At 41.2% G+C, this 16,765-nt stretch overlaps 1 protein-coding gene across 1 annotated transcript; it reads right to left on the reverse strand.

Annotated features, from left to right (window-relative positions):
* Positions 1-10,216: 10,216 nt before the first annotated feature.
* LOC132888141 (cytochrome P450 1A1) lies at positions 10,217-15,864 on the reverse strand. The gene is made up of 7 exons (XM_060924164.1): positions 15,800-15,864; positions 12,859-13,738; positions 12,635-12,761; positions 12,414-12,503; positions 12,105-12,228; positions 11,540-11,626; positions 10,217-11,202 (listed from the first exon to the last, which is right to left on the reverse strand). Exons 2-7 carry the CDS (start codon positions 13,696-13,698, stop codon positions 10,893-10,895), a joined length of 1,578 nt encoding a protein of 525 aa, XP_060780147.1. The 5' UTR covers positions 13,699-13,738; positions 15,800-15,864; the 3' UTR covers positions 10,217-10,892.
* Positions 15,865-16,765: the final 901 nt, after the last annotated feature.

Below are 16,765 nucleotides of genomic sequence, written 5' to 3' on the forward strand. Positions count from 1 at the left end.
TCTACGTACCTTTATCTTATGTCGTTTCACAACACATGTTCTGACAGGAGGACTGTCTTTGGATCCGGCATAGCTACTAGTAGACCCCCTCCGGAATACTGGCAGTGTTGCCAGATTGGGAGGTTTCCCGCCCAGTTGGGCGGTTTCAAGTGCATTTTGGTGGGTTTTTGAACATATTTTGGGCTGGAAAACTTCAGCAGATACTTCTGGCAACAGATACTGCTGACGTTTTCCAGCCCAAAATATGTTCAAAACCCACCAAAATGCACTTGAAACCGCCCAACTGGGCGGGAAACCTCCCAATCTGGCAACACTGTGTAGGCACTGCTGATGGTAGTAACACACGTTTGTGCTGAACTGCACACCCAAGAGATTCCTGTAAGCTGGGAAGGGTGTCAAAACAATCCAAATCGAAGTGTTCAGAGCACAGGACGGATGTTGGTGAGGGCTCCCACTTGTCACAAGTGCGCCTGACTTGCTTCACCCACTTCGCATGCAGCTCGGGATCTCTGGGAAACTTGAATAAACTTACCCCATCCTTGTGGGTTTTGGAGCAAAAGCCGGCAACACAACGCGAAGGCATAATAACGCGAAGGCATAATAACTATAACTATAACTATATATATATATATATATATATATATATATATATATATATATATTATAATGTATAATAATAATACTAATAATGACAAACTGAACACCTGTTGCATCAACAACAAACTGGTAAGTTAGCAGGAAGGTTCTTTCGCTGACGTCATATAGCTCCTCCTCCTCTTTCGTCTCCTGGGTGCTGCAGCCCTGTCAAATTTGCCCAAATAGCCGCGTTTTTTATCATAACTTGTAAAATAGGCGCCTTCGTGAATTAATATATGGATCATCGGGAATTACTTTTTATGTTATAAAACATCGCCAAAGATGTCAAAAACGTGTCATCAGCACTTTAAGCTAAAGTACGCTTCATTTTTTTTTGTCTAGAACATCTTGTATTAATGTATAATGATGCCATTTCATAACCCCGTAATTTCAAAATTTCCTGGTTAAGCAGTCCAAGATCCACCTCTGGAACATTGCCTGCCTTCGCCCCTTCCTTTCCACTAGTGATGCTCAAACTTTCGTCCACTCCTTCATTATGCCCTGCCTAGATTACTGCAACTCCCTTTCCATTGGCCTCCCTACTAAATCCCTTCTAAAACTACAATACATGCAGAACTCTGTAGCGAGACTCATTACCCATACCAAACGATCTGTTCATATCACCCCCATTCTTTCTCAGCTTCACTGGGTACCTGTTCTGTCCCAAATTAAGTATAAAATCCTACTACTCACCTTCAAAGCCCTCCATAACCTTGCTCCTCCTTACATCTATGACCTTCAGACCCCTTACACTCCATCGCGCTCTCTCAGATCCTCTAGCCATAATCTCCTTGCTGCCCCCCACACTAGACTCTCTACCCTGAGTGGCAGGTCCTTCAGTGCCATGGCCCCCAAGCTCTGGAATTCTCTCCCTCAACCCCTCCATGACTGCTCTTCCCTTCCTTTCTGCAAATCTCATCTCAAAACCTTTCTGTTTCATGAACACTTCTCCTCCTCCACAACTGCATAAACTTACCACTCTTTACCAACTTGTTTTTGTGTTCTGTTTTCTTTGTTTTGTCTTCTTGACCTATGTAAAGTGACCTTGAGTTTGAGAAAGGCGCTATATAAATGTCTGTGAAGGTCCTCAGTCATCCAGGTCATCGTAGCCCATGGGTGCTAAAGAAGGCAACTGGACTTGCTTGAAATTCTTGAAGACTGAACTGAAGAAGCCTTTCGGATGAGAGGTGAAATGTCTTCAAGAATTTCAAGCAAGTCCAGTTGCCTTCTTTAGCACCTACGGCACTATATAAATATAAATTATTATTATTATTATTATTATTATTATTATTATTATTATTATTAAGATTGAGGTAAAACCAATCTTAAGGGGGTTGAGGCCAAGTCAAGATCAAATCCAAATGAAAGTGAGACTGAGTCAAACCATGAAATCCTTTCTGAAGCCAAGCATTTACTTCAGTCTCATATATGCCAGATCAAAATTGCAAATTCTCTTGCGAATGATTCACAATCCTGGAGAATCATTCTGGACAATAGTATTGAGTTACTACAACATGAACATTATTATTATAATAATTCTTCTTCTTATTTATTTATTTTACAAACTCTCAGTCAAGACAAAAACCATGTTGAACAAGACAAGACTACTCCTCAGACTGAGTGGAAACCCCAGTCTAAATCTAAGACAAGCCAATGTGAAAAAAAGTTCTCAGTACTGGACCTGAGTCCTACAGCCATAATGTAAAGTTACTCAGACCACCTCAAGTGGCTTCTCCAGGATTGTCAAGCTCCTCCCACTTATTATGAAGGATAACCCCAGAAACCCTGTGGAGGAGCCTAATTTACACCACTTGTACCTTATTGTTTCAGTCATTATCCCATAGCTCCTGAATATAGATGAGGGTTGGGGTAAACATCGAGCATTGAATGGAAATTGAACACCTGCTTCACCACCAGACACTCAGAAACATCCATGCATCCATTATCCATAACCGCTTATCCTGTGCAGGGTCACAGGCAAGCTGGAGCCTATCCCAGCTGACTACGGGCGAGAGGCGGGGTACACCCTGGACAAGTCGCCAGGTCATCACAGGGCTGACACATAGACACAGACAACCATTCACACTCACATTCACACCTACGGTCAATTTAGAGTCACCAGTTAACCTAACCTGCATGTCTTTGGACTGTGGGAGAAACCGGAGCACCCGGAGGAAACCCACGCGGACACGGGGAGAACATGCAAACTCCACACAGAAAGGCCCTCGCCGGCCACGGTGAACAATATAATTCATAAATTATAGATATCTTTCATTTATAAATTTAGTTCTAGTTGCTCTGCAGACACAGGAGACTGAGCCTGAGCCATAAAAATATACAAAGCATGACAGAGAAAAGCATTGCTTATATAAAAGCATTGCTTACATAATCCAAAGATTTAAACACGGATACATGGCCAAGAATTCATACTAAATCTGGGCACGCACAAGCACTGACTCGTCTACCCAAACATGTAAACATTCATAAAATTAAGGTGCTTTTCACATCCTTGACTGATTCAACTGCAGGAAGTGACCAAAACATTCTGGATTGGAAATTGTTTGGATTCTGAACAGACTCAAATAGTTGGGACGGTATGGAAAATGCAAATAAAAACAGAAAGCAGTGATTTCTAAATTTACTTTTACTTGTAATTTCATTACGGACAGAATCAACCCAAGATATTTCAAGTTTTGTTTGGTCAACTTCATTTCATTTGTTAATATACATCCGTTGCTGCATTTCAGGCCTGCAACACATTCCAAGAAATTCAAAATAATTGGGATGGGGCAATTTAGGGCAAGTAATGAGGTAAAACTATTAAATAATGATGTGATTTGAAACAGGTGACGTCGACAGGTGATTGTAATAATGATTTGGTACAAAATCAGTAACCAGTATCCAGGAAAGGCCTTGTCTTTGAGGAGCAAAAATGGGCTGAGGATCTCCAGATTGTCAATGAGTGCATGAGAAAATTATTGAAATGTTTCAAAACAATGTTTCTCAAAGAAAAGAAGGGATTTGGATATTTCACCCTCTACAGTGCAGAATATCATTAAATGAGTCAAGGAATCTGGAGGAATTTTGGTGCATAAAGGGCAAGGGCTCAAGCCTAATCTGAACCCCCGTGATCTCCGATCCCTCAGACGGCACTGCATCAAGAACCGTCATTCACCTATCGCTGATGTAACCACATGGGCTCGGGATTACTTTGGCAAACCTTCATCAAGCTCTATAATATGGATTTACATCCACAAATACCAGTTAAAACTTTACTGTGCTAAAAGGAAGCCTTATGTTAACTATGTACAGAAGCACCATTGACTCCTCTGGGCTCGGAGGTATCTGGGATGGACCATCACACAGTGGAAATGTGTATTGTGGTCAGACAAATCAGTATTCCAGGACTTTTTTGTAAGAAATGAAGGCCGTGTACTCCGGACCAAAGAGGAAAAGGACCATCCACCAGGACTGTTACAAGGAACAAGTCCAAAAACCAGGGTGTGTCATGGTATGGCGTTGAGTCAGTGCCCTTGGCAAAAGTTACTTATACTTCTGTGATGGAGCATTAATGCAGAAAAGTACATTGAGATTTTGGAGCAACACATGCTGCCTTCAAGAAGACATCTTTTCAAAAACAGGGAGATTTCAACAAGCCAATGCAAAACCGCATTCTCCACACATTGCAAAGGCAGGGCTGTGGAAGAAGAGGGTGTGTCTCTTCTGTCCCTAATAAAGAATGGGTGACAAATTTTAAAACGAAAACTATGACAGCGGTGACCCCGTACTTTTGCATGCCTTAAGACCTGTTTGCAGGAAGAATGGGAAAAAATAACACCTGAAACACTTCATCACTTGGTGTCTTTGGTCCTTAAATATCTTTTAAGGGCCTCTGCATGCTCTTGCGACAAGGCTTTCGCAGATAGCTTTTCGCAGACAGTTGTGATTTATCGTTGAGCGGGGAGTAATAGGTGTGCACGATGTTATTCACCGCCACAACGCAAGGGGGCGCGAAGTCGCAAAATCGCTAGGAGTAGTTGGTGGGTGTGGTTAGTGGAGTGTTTATCCTCCGGTTACTTATAATGACTAGAACTGGAGTCGTATAGATGTACGTACTTCCTCACTTCCTCGATCAACCGCTCTTCGTGCTGCTCCATCTTCGCTCGTGTTTTTAAAAATGGCGGTAGTGAAAACAAAACAAACCGGGAAAGTAGGGAAGCGGAAGTGCGTGTACAGCGGATGTAGAGTGGACCAATCAGAGCCATCTTGTCTGCGACGCTGTCTGCGAGGCTTCTGCGGTGGTCACAGTTTTTGGGAGGTGCTCGCAGAGTGTCTGCAAAGGTGGGGGGGGGCTACGCAGACGCTGTCTGCGATGCCATCTGTGACGCCGTCTGTGAGGACTGGGTTGTCAGCATAAATTGGCCTTAAGTGTTGTGAGAAGGAATGACGACATTATAAAGTAGTAAATGCTTTCCCGTCCCAACTTTTTTTTTGAAACTTGTTGCAAGAATCGAAATTGAAATGTGTTTATTTAAAAAACACAAATAATGTGCTATTGTGTTATTTTGAGTGCAATACAGGTCAAAGGTTATTTACAAATCATTGTTTACAGTTTTGTGTACAGCTGGCCAAAAGGCCTGAAGGGGGATTATGTCGTGGCGGTGTCCATCCATCCATCCATCCATCCCAGGAAGGGTGCTCACCTTCTGAAATCAACTCCTCTCACAATTTTTAGAGGAATTTCACGAAACTTGGCCGGATTCTTTGTTGTATGTCGGCAATACGCATATTGTAATTTTGTTAAATTGGGTCAGATTTGACCAGACTTACAGCCCTTGATTAACAAAATTATAATTTGACAATTTCATGAGTGTGTTTTACTTCTGAAATTAAGTCCTCTCACAATTTTTGGAGGAATTTCACAAAACTTGGCAAGAGGCCTTATTATATGTCAGTAGTACGCATATTGTTATTTTGTTCAATTCAGTCGCATTTTGTCAAAGTTGTGGCCCTTGATTAACAACCTTGTACTTTCACAATTTCATGAATGTGTGCTCACCTTCTGACATCAACTCCTCTCACAATTTTTGGAGGAATTTCTCGAAGCTTGGCAAAAGGCCTTGTTATATGACGGTAATATGCATATTGCAATTTAATTTTGTTTGTGAAAATTTTACTAGAGTTTTGACCCTTGATTAAATAACTTGTACTTGGACAATTTCATGAGGGTGTACGTTCTTCTGAAATCAACTCCTCTCACAATTTGTGGAGGAATTTCACCAAACTTGGCAAAAGGCTTTGTTATATGACAGTTATACGCAGATTGAAATTTCGTTTAATTTGGACAATTTTTACCAGAGTTACGCCCTTGATTATTAACAAACTTGCACTTTGGCAATTTCATCAAGGTGTGCTTGCTTTCTGAAATCAACTTCCCTCACAATTTTTATCCCCCGCTGGCCGAAAGGCCCAAAGGGGGATTATGTTGTGGTGATGTCTGTCCGTCCGTCTGTCTGTCTGTCCATCCATCCATCCATCCTGGGAAGGGTGCTCACCTTCTGAAATCAACTCCTCTCACAATTTTTGGAGGAATTTCATGAAACTTGGCAGGATTCTCTGTTGTATGTCGGCAATACGCATATTGCAATTTTGTTCAATTCAGTCGCATTTTACCAGAGTTATGGCCGAGTTACCAGCGGGGGATATTGTACTCTCAGAGCACTCTTGTTTCAACATCCCGTCCCAACTTCTCCTGATTTGCGGTTATATTTCACTGACATGCTTTTTGTCCACTTGTCCTCTAGGAGGGTAACATTACTGCATATCAATACAAAGTTCTTCAGACTAATTGACTTTATCTTAAAGGGTGTGAGCTCTTCCAGGATAACTCTGCCCCCCATCGACAGGCACACTATTGACTACTTTCACATTAACCATAATGCTTTGCCCCTTGGGGAGGTAATCAAAATATAAACAAACTAAAACAACACGGCGTCGCACACTGACAGTAATCTTTCGAATTTAAATATCCCTAAAACCTTCAAAGAAGTGTCAGAAATAACTAAACCAAAGCTTAAAGAAATCTGCAAAGCCTTTTCTGTGGATTTTGAGAAATCGATTGGTAAAAAAAAAAAAAAAACGCTTGTAAATATCGTATTGAACGCTTTGAACATCTCTACTTTGGGTGACAGTGAGTCAGCAGCCTTCTTCTTCTGTCAGCACGGGTGTTCCAACAATTATTGACCTGTAGAAGGTAAAAGATTGGCAGAAGAGCTGAGAAAAATCAACACTGATCACAGAAGAATCCACAGTGAAAAGGTTTTTGCTGGGTTCTGGTTATGACGAGAAAGCCGTAAGCAGATGCAAAACACTTTGTGCATGGGAACACAAGCAAGGAATTCACTCAGTCAAGTAAGTACAAGACTGTAAACACAGCAGAACTGTCAGATTTATTTTTTTAAGTTGAAGTTGATTTTGATTTCCTTGACTCTGATTTTCCTTGAGCTCATATGCTCCCAGATTACGACAATCTTTGGGCTCTTAGAGGAAGCTATTAGGGCTACAGGGTCAAATACTACATTCGATCTCCCTACATAAACACTAAAAGGTGAAGGACATGTGAGATTACTTACACTGCATCGTTTTCACTTTGTTTTGGGAGTTGATCCTTCAATAAAGTCGTCCTTTTCAGTTCTTTGACTTGTCCTTGTTTTTTGCACTTTTTTATGATGCGACACAAAGACAGACGGGTTGTAGGCTTCGTGACTTGGGTCATCAGACTTTACTCCACCACTAAAGTGTTTAGAACACAGTCACATGTTGTCTGTCAGTGTAAAATTTTCACAATGAATTCTGACTAATCACACTTTTCAACGCTTAGCTTCTTTAGGTATTCTATAAAACTTTAAATCAGGAAAAGTTGTTTTTCCCCATGTGAATTCAAAGAAATTACTGAGGTTATCTGACTTAGTAAACAACTAGACAGGGACACTCTAACGAGTGCAAACCCCGCCTTTTCCCTATTAAAATACATTGGGCGAAAATTTCGAAGTTCTGCCATGACCTTGACCTTTGACCTTTGACCTCCAAAATTTAATGGTTTCCTTCCTGGGTGATTGGCAACACATGTACAAAATTTGGTCCAAATCGATCTATTGGTTCTTGAGATATCTTGCAGACACACAGACAGACAGACAGACAGACAGTACACACACACACAGACTGACGCAGGTGAAAATAATAACCCCTCCGACTACTGTCGGCGGGGTTAAATATAACACCTGGTTACCCCCCAAGGCGCAAAGCATGATGGGTATATGAAAGTAGTCAATATGGCTTGATGATGTAAATCTTATGCTATGGTCCTCACACTCACCAAATCTCACTTCAGTTAAACACCTCTAAGATAGATAGATTCTTTATTGTCATTGCACATTACTATACAACGAAACACTGTTTGAGGGCTCAGATCACAGCAGGATATCATCTCATCTCATCTCATTATCTCTAGCCGCTTTATCCTGTTCTACAGAATTGCAGGCAAGCTGGAGCCTATCCCAGCTGACTACGGGCGAAAGGCGGGGTACACCCTGGACAAGTCGCCAGGTCATCACAGGGCTGACACATAGACACAGACAACCATTCACATTCACACCTACGCTCAATTTAGAGTCACCAGTTAACCTAACCTAACCTGCATGTCTTTGGACTGTGGGGGAAACCGGAGCACCCGGAGGAAACCCACGCGGACACGGGGAGAACACGCAAACTCCGCACAGAAAGGCCCTCGCCGGCCCCGGGGCTCGAACCCGGACCTTCTTGCTGTGAGGCAACATTGCTAACCACTACACCACTGTGCCGCCCCAGCAGGATATCAATAAAATAAAAATCAAATAAATAATATACATAACCTTTTAAAAAGCAGCATATTGGCATATAAGCAGCTGTATAGTGAAATAAATTTTGGATTGTATGTGTTCGATCATCGGAGAACGGATGTAGTTTAAGAGGAATAAATCACTCTTGGGTGTAGTGTATAGAAAAATCAACAACTTTAAGATCATAACAGTAGCTCCATTTCACCTCACCGTCTGGTAGTTGGTTGTTTTTCTGTAACATCCCACCACAATGTGGTTTATTCCTCAATTATTTTTGAATATTTATATATCTTATTTTCTTGCCAGGTTACTGGATGCTTCCCAATCCATTTATTGGAAGCCATTATACAGACAAACATTTCTGGGAGTAAAAACAAGACAGAGGCTTGGTTATTTTTTTCATGTCTTAGTTTTATTTTGGCAAGGAATACAAATGTCCCAAAACATCGCAACAGCAGAGTACAAAAAAAGGCATAATTACTGCAATTATTTACATTTCTTTTTCTACTTCAGAAAGGTACACCTATATATAAATTCAATTCCTTCATTATTTCCAACACACACACACACACACACACACACACAGAAAAAAACAAAACAAAACAGTGGCCTATCAGTTTAACCTGTATTAAAAGCAAGATTTCTGAGGGCCGTGATAAATAATCTCGAAATCTTCAGCATTGCATACAAACAGAAGTTGAGGCACATTTGACATTTATCAGTAATACAGCACATGAACGTATGGATCACATTTTGGGATGAAGCTTAATGTCCTTTTGAAAAGAACTTCAGTGTTGCTCATAAAGAGGATGCTATGTTTCATTACCCCCCTCCCCCCAAAAAAAACCCTAAACTAATTCTCTTAATACATTATCAGAGAGAGAAGCTAAAATAATTCTCTTAGCACTTAATATATTTATCAGAAGAAAAAGAACCCCTAAACTAATTATATAAAATATATTTTATCAGAGAAAAAAAAGTAAACTCATCTCATCTCATTATCTCTAGCCGCTTTATCCTGTTCTACAGGGTCGCAGGCAAGCTGGAGCCTATCCCAGCTGACTACGGGCGAAAGGCGGGGTACACCCTGGACAAGTCGCCAGGTCATCACAGGGCTGACACATAGACACAGACAACCATTCACACTCACATTAACACCTACGGTCAATTTAGAGTCACCAGTTAACCTAACCTGCATGTCTTTGGACTGTGGGGAAAACCGGAGCACCCGGAGGAAACCCACGCGGACACGGGGAGAACATGCAAACTCTGCACAGAAAGGCCCTCGCCGGCCACGGGGCTCGAACCCGGACCTTCTTTCTGTGAGGCGACAGTGCTAACCACTACACCACCATGCCACCCAAAAAGTAAACTAATTCTCTTAATATATTTTATCAGAGAGAGAGAGAAAAATAATAATAAAAAATAAACCTAAACTAATACTCTTAATATATTTTGTCAGAGAAAAAAAAAAAATAAAATAAAATGTTTTCAAAAAAATTAAAAATAAACCTAAACTAATTCTCTTAATATATTTTACTTGGGAAAAAAATCCTAAACTAATTTTTTTTTTATATATTTTACCGGGGGAAAAAATCCTAAACTAATTCTCTTTATATATTTTATCAGAGCAATACTACTACTACTACTACTACTACTACTAATAATAATAATAATAATAATTATAAATAAACCTAAACTAATTCTCTTAATATATTTACTGGGGGAAAAACATCCTAAACTAATTATTTTTATATATTTTATCTGAGAAAAAAAAAACCTAAACTAATTCTCTTAATATATTTTAGCAGAGAGGAAAAAAAAAACCCTAAACTAATTCTCTTGATATATTTTATCGGAGAAAAAAAAAAGATCAGTAGTATTAAAAGGGCTTAAATATACAATGCCTATTTTTCAAACTTCTATAGCTTACTACAAGAGAAAAGGCACTTAAAATTTACATTTAACTCTGTCCATGCTGTCTGAAATGGTATATGATCCTGATTCGTAATGAAATAAGTTACCCAGAATCAGATTTACATTTTATAACCACTGCAGCAAGGTACCTGAGATACAAGCAGGAATTAGCCACAACTCAACTCTGAGCTGATACAGACTACAATACTAGATATGGACACAGTGTCTACACCAATATAGCATGAATTTCACAAGATTAACAGTCATTCTTCTGGCAGCTTGATGACTACATTCTGTGGATCTGCGTTTAAGACTGATACGCGCCATAAATTTTCAGCCACAGCATCGTGATGATGGTCACTGCACTAAACAGATCCTCTGTGCCTATACTGACCACAGCGTCACAGGAATATGAGGCATTCTTATGAGCTTCCTTAAATTTAACAGCTGAATTTACGGCTCTCACTCTGCGCAGGGGATTTCGAACCCAGGCCGCAGCGTGGTGCGCAAAAAGCAGCGCTTGTGCTTCATGGTGAGGCCGTACTCCGGGGTCATGTCTAGTGTCTGCCCGGGCAGGCTGCTAAACTTTAACCTTTGGATAAGGATGGCGAGGAAGAGGAAGACCTCAGAGCGGGCGATGACTTCACCCACGCAGCGGCGTTTACCCAGGCCGAAGAGCATGACCTTCTCGGCTTCCATCTTGTTGAACTCGGTGCCATCAGCACTCAGGAAACGGTCTGGGTTGAACAAGGAAGGCTCTTTCCACACCTTGCTGTAGAATAAGAATCAATAAATCATTTTAAACGACACCATTTTGAGTTGCTAAGAACATTTGCCCAGTTGAAATTTGATGCTAAGATGGTGTAGCAGATCTGCTAACATGACTAGAGTCATGATCTTGAGCTTTAATGCATTATGTCTGGTCTTGGATTCGATTCTGATTGTCTAACATGGGGCACATGACAAAGCTGAAAAGGTCACAATGACATCATAGATGTCAAAATTCCAACGAACCATCGCCAATATCTTGCATCATTATTTCAAAATTGCATAATTTAACAATCCACGTTTCTCAAAAAGAATCCATGTTGATAAAATGTTGAACTTACGGGTCGTGGTTGATCTGCCACTGGTTAATAAAGACGCAGGTGTCTTTAGGAATGAAGTATCCATTGAGCGATGTGTTTTTCGTCGTGCTGCAAAAGAAAACATGCTTATAAATAAATAAATAATATTCGTATTTCCACAGTATCGTATGCTTGGTTCTGATTTCTCTGTTAATTTTCTCAAACAGCAGCTCTCACAGCAGTCCTGTTTGCAAGGTTAATGCACCCTTTCCAATACGCATAGGATGGAAATGGATTTAAAAATATGAGTAATCATGGTGCCGTGTTTAAGAAATTGGACGGTGTCTCCAGAGGTAAAGGTGTAACAAAAAAAAGAGAGGTTTCATTCTTTAATAAAAGAAAACTACTTTTGTTTTGGGAAATTTGTGCTGTTACTGACTGGAAAGTAATCAACTTCCGGATGGTAAGAGGAACTCCACTTCGTTGGACCACCTGACCTCATTGTTGATTGATTTCCAAGAAGCATGCGATCATTATTTTTTATTCCTGAGATAATAACTAAGGATAGCTTGAGTGTATATGTACTGTACATATTTGAGTGACGTACCAATGCGGGATGGTGAAAGGAAGGAAGGAGGAATGACGGAAGATCTCCATGATGAAAGCCTCGAGGTACGCCAGGTTCGTTTTGTCCACCAGGGATGGCACACGGTTCATTCCAACCTTCTCCTCTGTAGAAGAAGAAGGGCAGAACTTAGTGTCTTGAGTGTTTCATTTTATGACTCATTGGATGACTTATTACGTTCATTCACTCGCAGAACTGGAGTGTCTATTTTAAATTAGGGGATTATTTGCAGAATACATCATGGTGATCCTTTTTAGTTCTGTCAGTCAGGCAAATATTAACTTGACTTACTTAGCTCTTCATGGAGTCGCTCTTGAATCTCAGGATAAGTCACTAGGTACACAACAGACCAGGACAAAGCTGTGCTGATTGTGTCGAAACCTGTAAAGATATGCTGATGAGTTTGGGGCCATGCATGAAAACACCAATGAGTGATTCGATTCATATGAATATGAAAATATTATTGGAAAAAAAAAGGTCTAAATGAACAATTCTTGATAATCTTGGCTCACCGGCTCCAAAGAGATCATTCACAATTCCCACTATCTTCTCATCAGACACCTGCAGATTTGAGTTCTCATCCAGCTTCCGGTCCTCACAGTGATCAATGAGCGAATCTGTGATATCACGGATGTTGTCCTGAAAAACAATTTTGAAGGCATGAGAGCATGAACATTGGATTTCGACAGAATCTGATCATGCTGTTCGGAATCAGTAGCTCAGACGGTGTACAAACCTTGTCATAGGTGTCGTAATGCTCTTTGACGAGCTTTCGCATGAACGTGTTAAAGCGCCTGTTGATGTCCAGGAACTTCTTCATGTTTGCGTTGGGTAGGAGGCGTAGGAAGGGAATGAAGTCGGCCGGGTTTCCGCTGCCCACCACTTGGCTGAACTCGTCGCTCAGGTTCACCAGGCATACTAGCTCGTTGTCGTCGTGGCTGTAGCGGCGGCCGAAGCACATGCCACAGATCACGTTGGCTACGGACACTACGATGTGACGGAAAGGGTCGAATTCACCGCTGGCCTCCATGACAGTGCACAACCTCTCGATCAGGTACAAGCCCTCTTTGCTGATGTGCTCCTCCAGGGCGCAGGAGTACTCAGCACTCTGACCCTTGATCGTAGCAAACGAGCGCAGGGCGTTCTGGGCCAGCTTGCGACGTGTGCGCCATACGCCTGCCTGGTCCGTGCTGAACGCCAGGCTTTTCCCTTCACTGATGAAGCGGAAACTGTAGAGGTCGGGACGTCCGGAAAACTCATCGCCCTGCTTGATCAGAGCCTGGCGTACCACATCAGCACCGCTCAGCACTGCCACGGGACGTGTGCCAATCTGGATCTGGAAAACTGGGCCGTAGCGCTTACTCATGGCGGTCAGACTCAGGTGTGGGTTGCGGCCCAATTCCAGAACGTTTCCGATAAGAGGGAGAGGTTTCGGGCCTGGAAGTAGCTGAAGACCTTCAGGGATTTTGGTCCGAGTGACCCACATGAGCAGATACACTGTGCATATTGTTATAATGGCCAAGAGGCTCTCAGAGACTGAGATAGGGCCAAAAAATGGGAGCTCTCCCAGCACCATTTCTTTTTTCTTTTTAGGAAGAAAGCACCTCAGGAAAAAACTGAATGAGACAGAGAAAAAGAGATTGCATGAAATGAAATATTTCAAATACACCTTTCTGATTAAAATCCTGTGCATCACTGCAGTATTCAGGTCCAGTGATTCCATGATTGCACCGTGCACTCTTCACTTCCTGCACATCACTTCATCAGTGATTAGATGAAGGAGTGAGGAGCGCGTGCGGCGCTCATCAAACACGCTTATCTCAGCTTCTCGTGCCTGACCGGCGGGGACGGAGAGCGCGCACACTTGGATACGTGCCACGTTGTGAACATAACCATTAACTTATATAAGTATTACAAGATTAATAAAACGCACGTGCAAGAATGAAAGGAAAAATTCTCACTGCAGAACAGAAAAGCTGTATAATAATAATAATAATAATAATAATAATAATAATAATAATAAATCAAAGCTATACAAAGCTAGAAAAAAAATATACAGTTAGGTCCATATATATTTGGACACTGACACAAATTGTTTTTTTTTACCTACTGAAACATTCAAGTTATAGTCATATAATGGACATGAAGTCCAGACTTTCAGCTTTCATTTGAGGGTATCCACATTAAAATTGGATGAAGGGTTTAGGAGTTTCAGCTCCTTAACATGTGCCACCCTGTTTTTAAAGGGAGCAAAAGTAATTGGACAATTGACTCAAAGGCTATTTCATGGGCAGGTGCGGGCAATTCCTTCGTTATGTCATTCTCAATTAAGCAGATAAAAGGCCTGGAGTTGATTTGAGGTGTGGTGCTTGCATTTGGAAGATTTTGCTGTGAAGAAAACATGCGGTCAAAGGAGCTCTCCATGCAGGTGAAACAAGCCATCCTTAAGCTGCGAAAACAGGAAAAACCCATCCGAGAAATTGCTACAATATTAGGAGTGGCAAAATCTACAGTTTGGTACATCCTGAGAAAGAAAGAAAGCACCGGTGAACTCATCAATGCAAAAAGACCTGGACGCCCACAGAACAACAGTGGTGGATGAACAGCCAACCAAGTGAACAACACTCTCCAGGAGGTAGGCGTATCAATATCCAAATCTACCATAAAGAGAAGACTGCATGAAAGTAAATACAGAGGGTTCACTGCATGGTGCAAGCCACTCATAAGCCTCAAGAATAAAAAGGCTAGATTGGACTTTGCTAAAAAGCATCTAAAAAAGCCAGCACAGTTCTGGAAGAACATTCTTTGGACAGATGAAACCAAGATCAACCTCTACCAGAATGATGGAAAGAAAAAAGTATGGTGAAGGCGTGGTACAGCTCATGATCCAAAGCATACCACATCATCTGTAAAACACGGTGGAGGCAGTGTGATGGCTTGGGCATGCATGACTGCCAGTGGCACTGGGTCACTTGTGTTTATTGATGATGTGACACAGGACAGAAGCAGCCGGATGAATTCTGAGGTATTCAGAGACATACTGTGTGCTCAAATCCAGCCAAACTGATTGGTCGGCGTTTCATAATACAGATGGACAATGACCCAAAACATAAAGCCAAAGCAACCCAGGAGTTTATTAAAGCAAAGAAGTGGAATATTCTTGAATGGCCAAGTCAGTCACCTGATCTCAACCCAATTGAGCATGCATTTCACTTGTTAAAGACTAAACTTCAGACAGAAAGGCCCACAAACAAACAGCAACTGAAAACCGCTGCAGTAAAGGCCTGGCAGAGCATTAAAAAGGAGGAAACAGCATCTGGTGATGTCCATGAATTCAAGACTTCAGGCAGTCATTGCCAACAAAGGGTTTTCAACCAAGTATTAGAAATGAAAATTTTATTTACAATTATTTAATTTGTCCAATTACTTTTGAGACCCTGAAATGAAGGGATTGTGTTTAAAAAATGCTTTAGTTCCTCACATTTTTATGCAATCATTTTGTTCAACCCACTGAATTAAAGCTGAAAGTCTGAACTTCAACTGCATCTGAATTGTTTTGTTCAAAATTCATTGTGGTAATGTACAGAACCAAAATTAGAAAAAATGTTGCCTCTGTCCAAATATTTATGGACCTAACTGTATATATATATATATATATATACATATAATAGACATACCTTAGAAACAGCTCAGGATGCAATGTCCAGCTTTTTTTTAATGTGCTGCTTTTCTCTGATCGGTTCTGCTTTGCTTGTATGAAGCTCTATTACATGCGCTACAACTTTTTATAGAGAGCCGGCTGCGCTGATTGGTCGCCTGCCCTGTGACGTCACAACGGCGGAGCTTTTGAGGTGCTGGAGATGTGAATGGAGATTGCAGGAGATCACAAGCTCGAGGAAAAGAAAGAAAGAAAGAAAAGAAGGAGAGGGAGGAGGAGGAGGAGGGGGGGGATACCCTTTATGACTTCACCTCCTTTTATAAGACGGATGATTAAATTGCATTTCTGTTTATTTTAGTGCATAAATAAATCAAATCAGACATGGAGCAGGGGCTTCGATCCATTATGTTTGTGAAGATTTATTTCATTAATAAAAAATGTAAGAAAGGATGTTGAATTATTATTATTATTATTATTATTATTATTATTATTATTATTATTATTATTATTATTAGTGTGGTGTTTCAGTTGTGCAGGTTGTGCTGTTCTGCTTGCCCTGGACTCAGACCTCAAGTCCTCTGTTCGTGTCTCTCCAGTGCACTGTCCCTTCGCGTGACAGAGAGCAGATTGTGTCCCGCAGAGCCGCCGCCCCCCGCCGCATTCTCACGCAAACCCTGCATGGACCCCCCACATACAGGCGCGCGAGGGGCGGGACAGCCTTCCCAACACACACACACCCACACACACACACACTCAGACACACACACACACACACACACATACACTGGACCGACAGGGAATAATATTGTGTTATATTCTATATATGGATTTTGCATTTGCATAATGTAACCATTTATTTTAATGTATGATAAATAAATAAATAAATAAATATTTTATTTTATTTTAATAAACTACATGGAAAGTTTGAGCCGGGTGTGTGTGTGTGTGTCGGGGTGAGGGGGTTGGGTGTTATTTATTACTTACA

Source organism: Neoarius graeffei, chromosome 6, assembly GCF_027579695.1.
Source record: "Neoarius graeffei isolate fNeoGra1 chromosome 6, fNeoGra1.pri, whole genome shotgun sequence".
Lineage (NCBI taxonomy): Eukaryota > Metazoa > Chordata > Actinopteri > Siluriformes > Ariidae > Neoarius > Neoarius graeffei.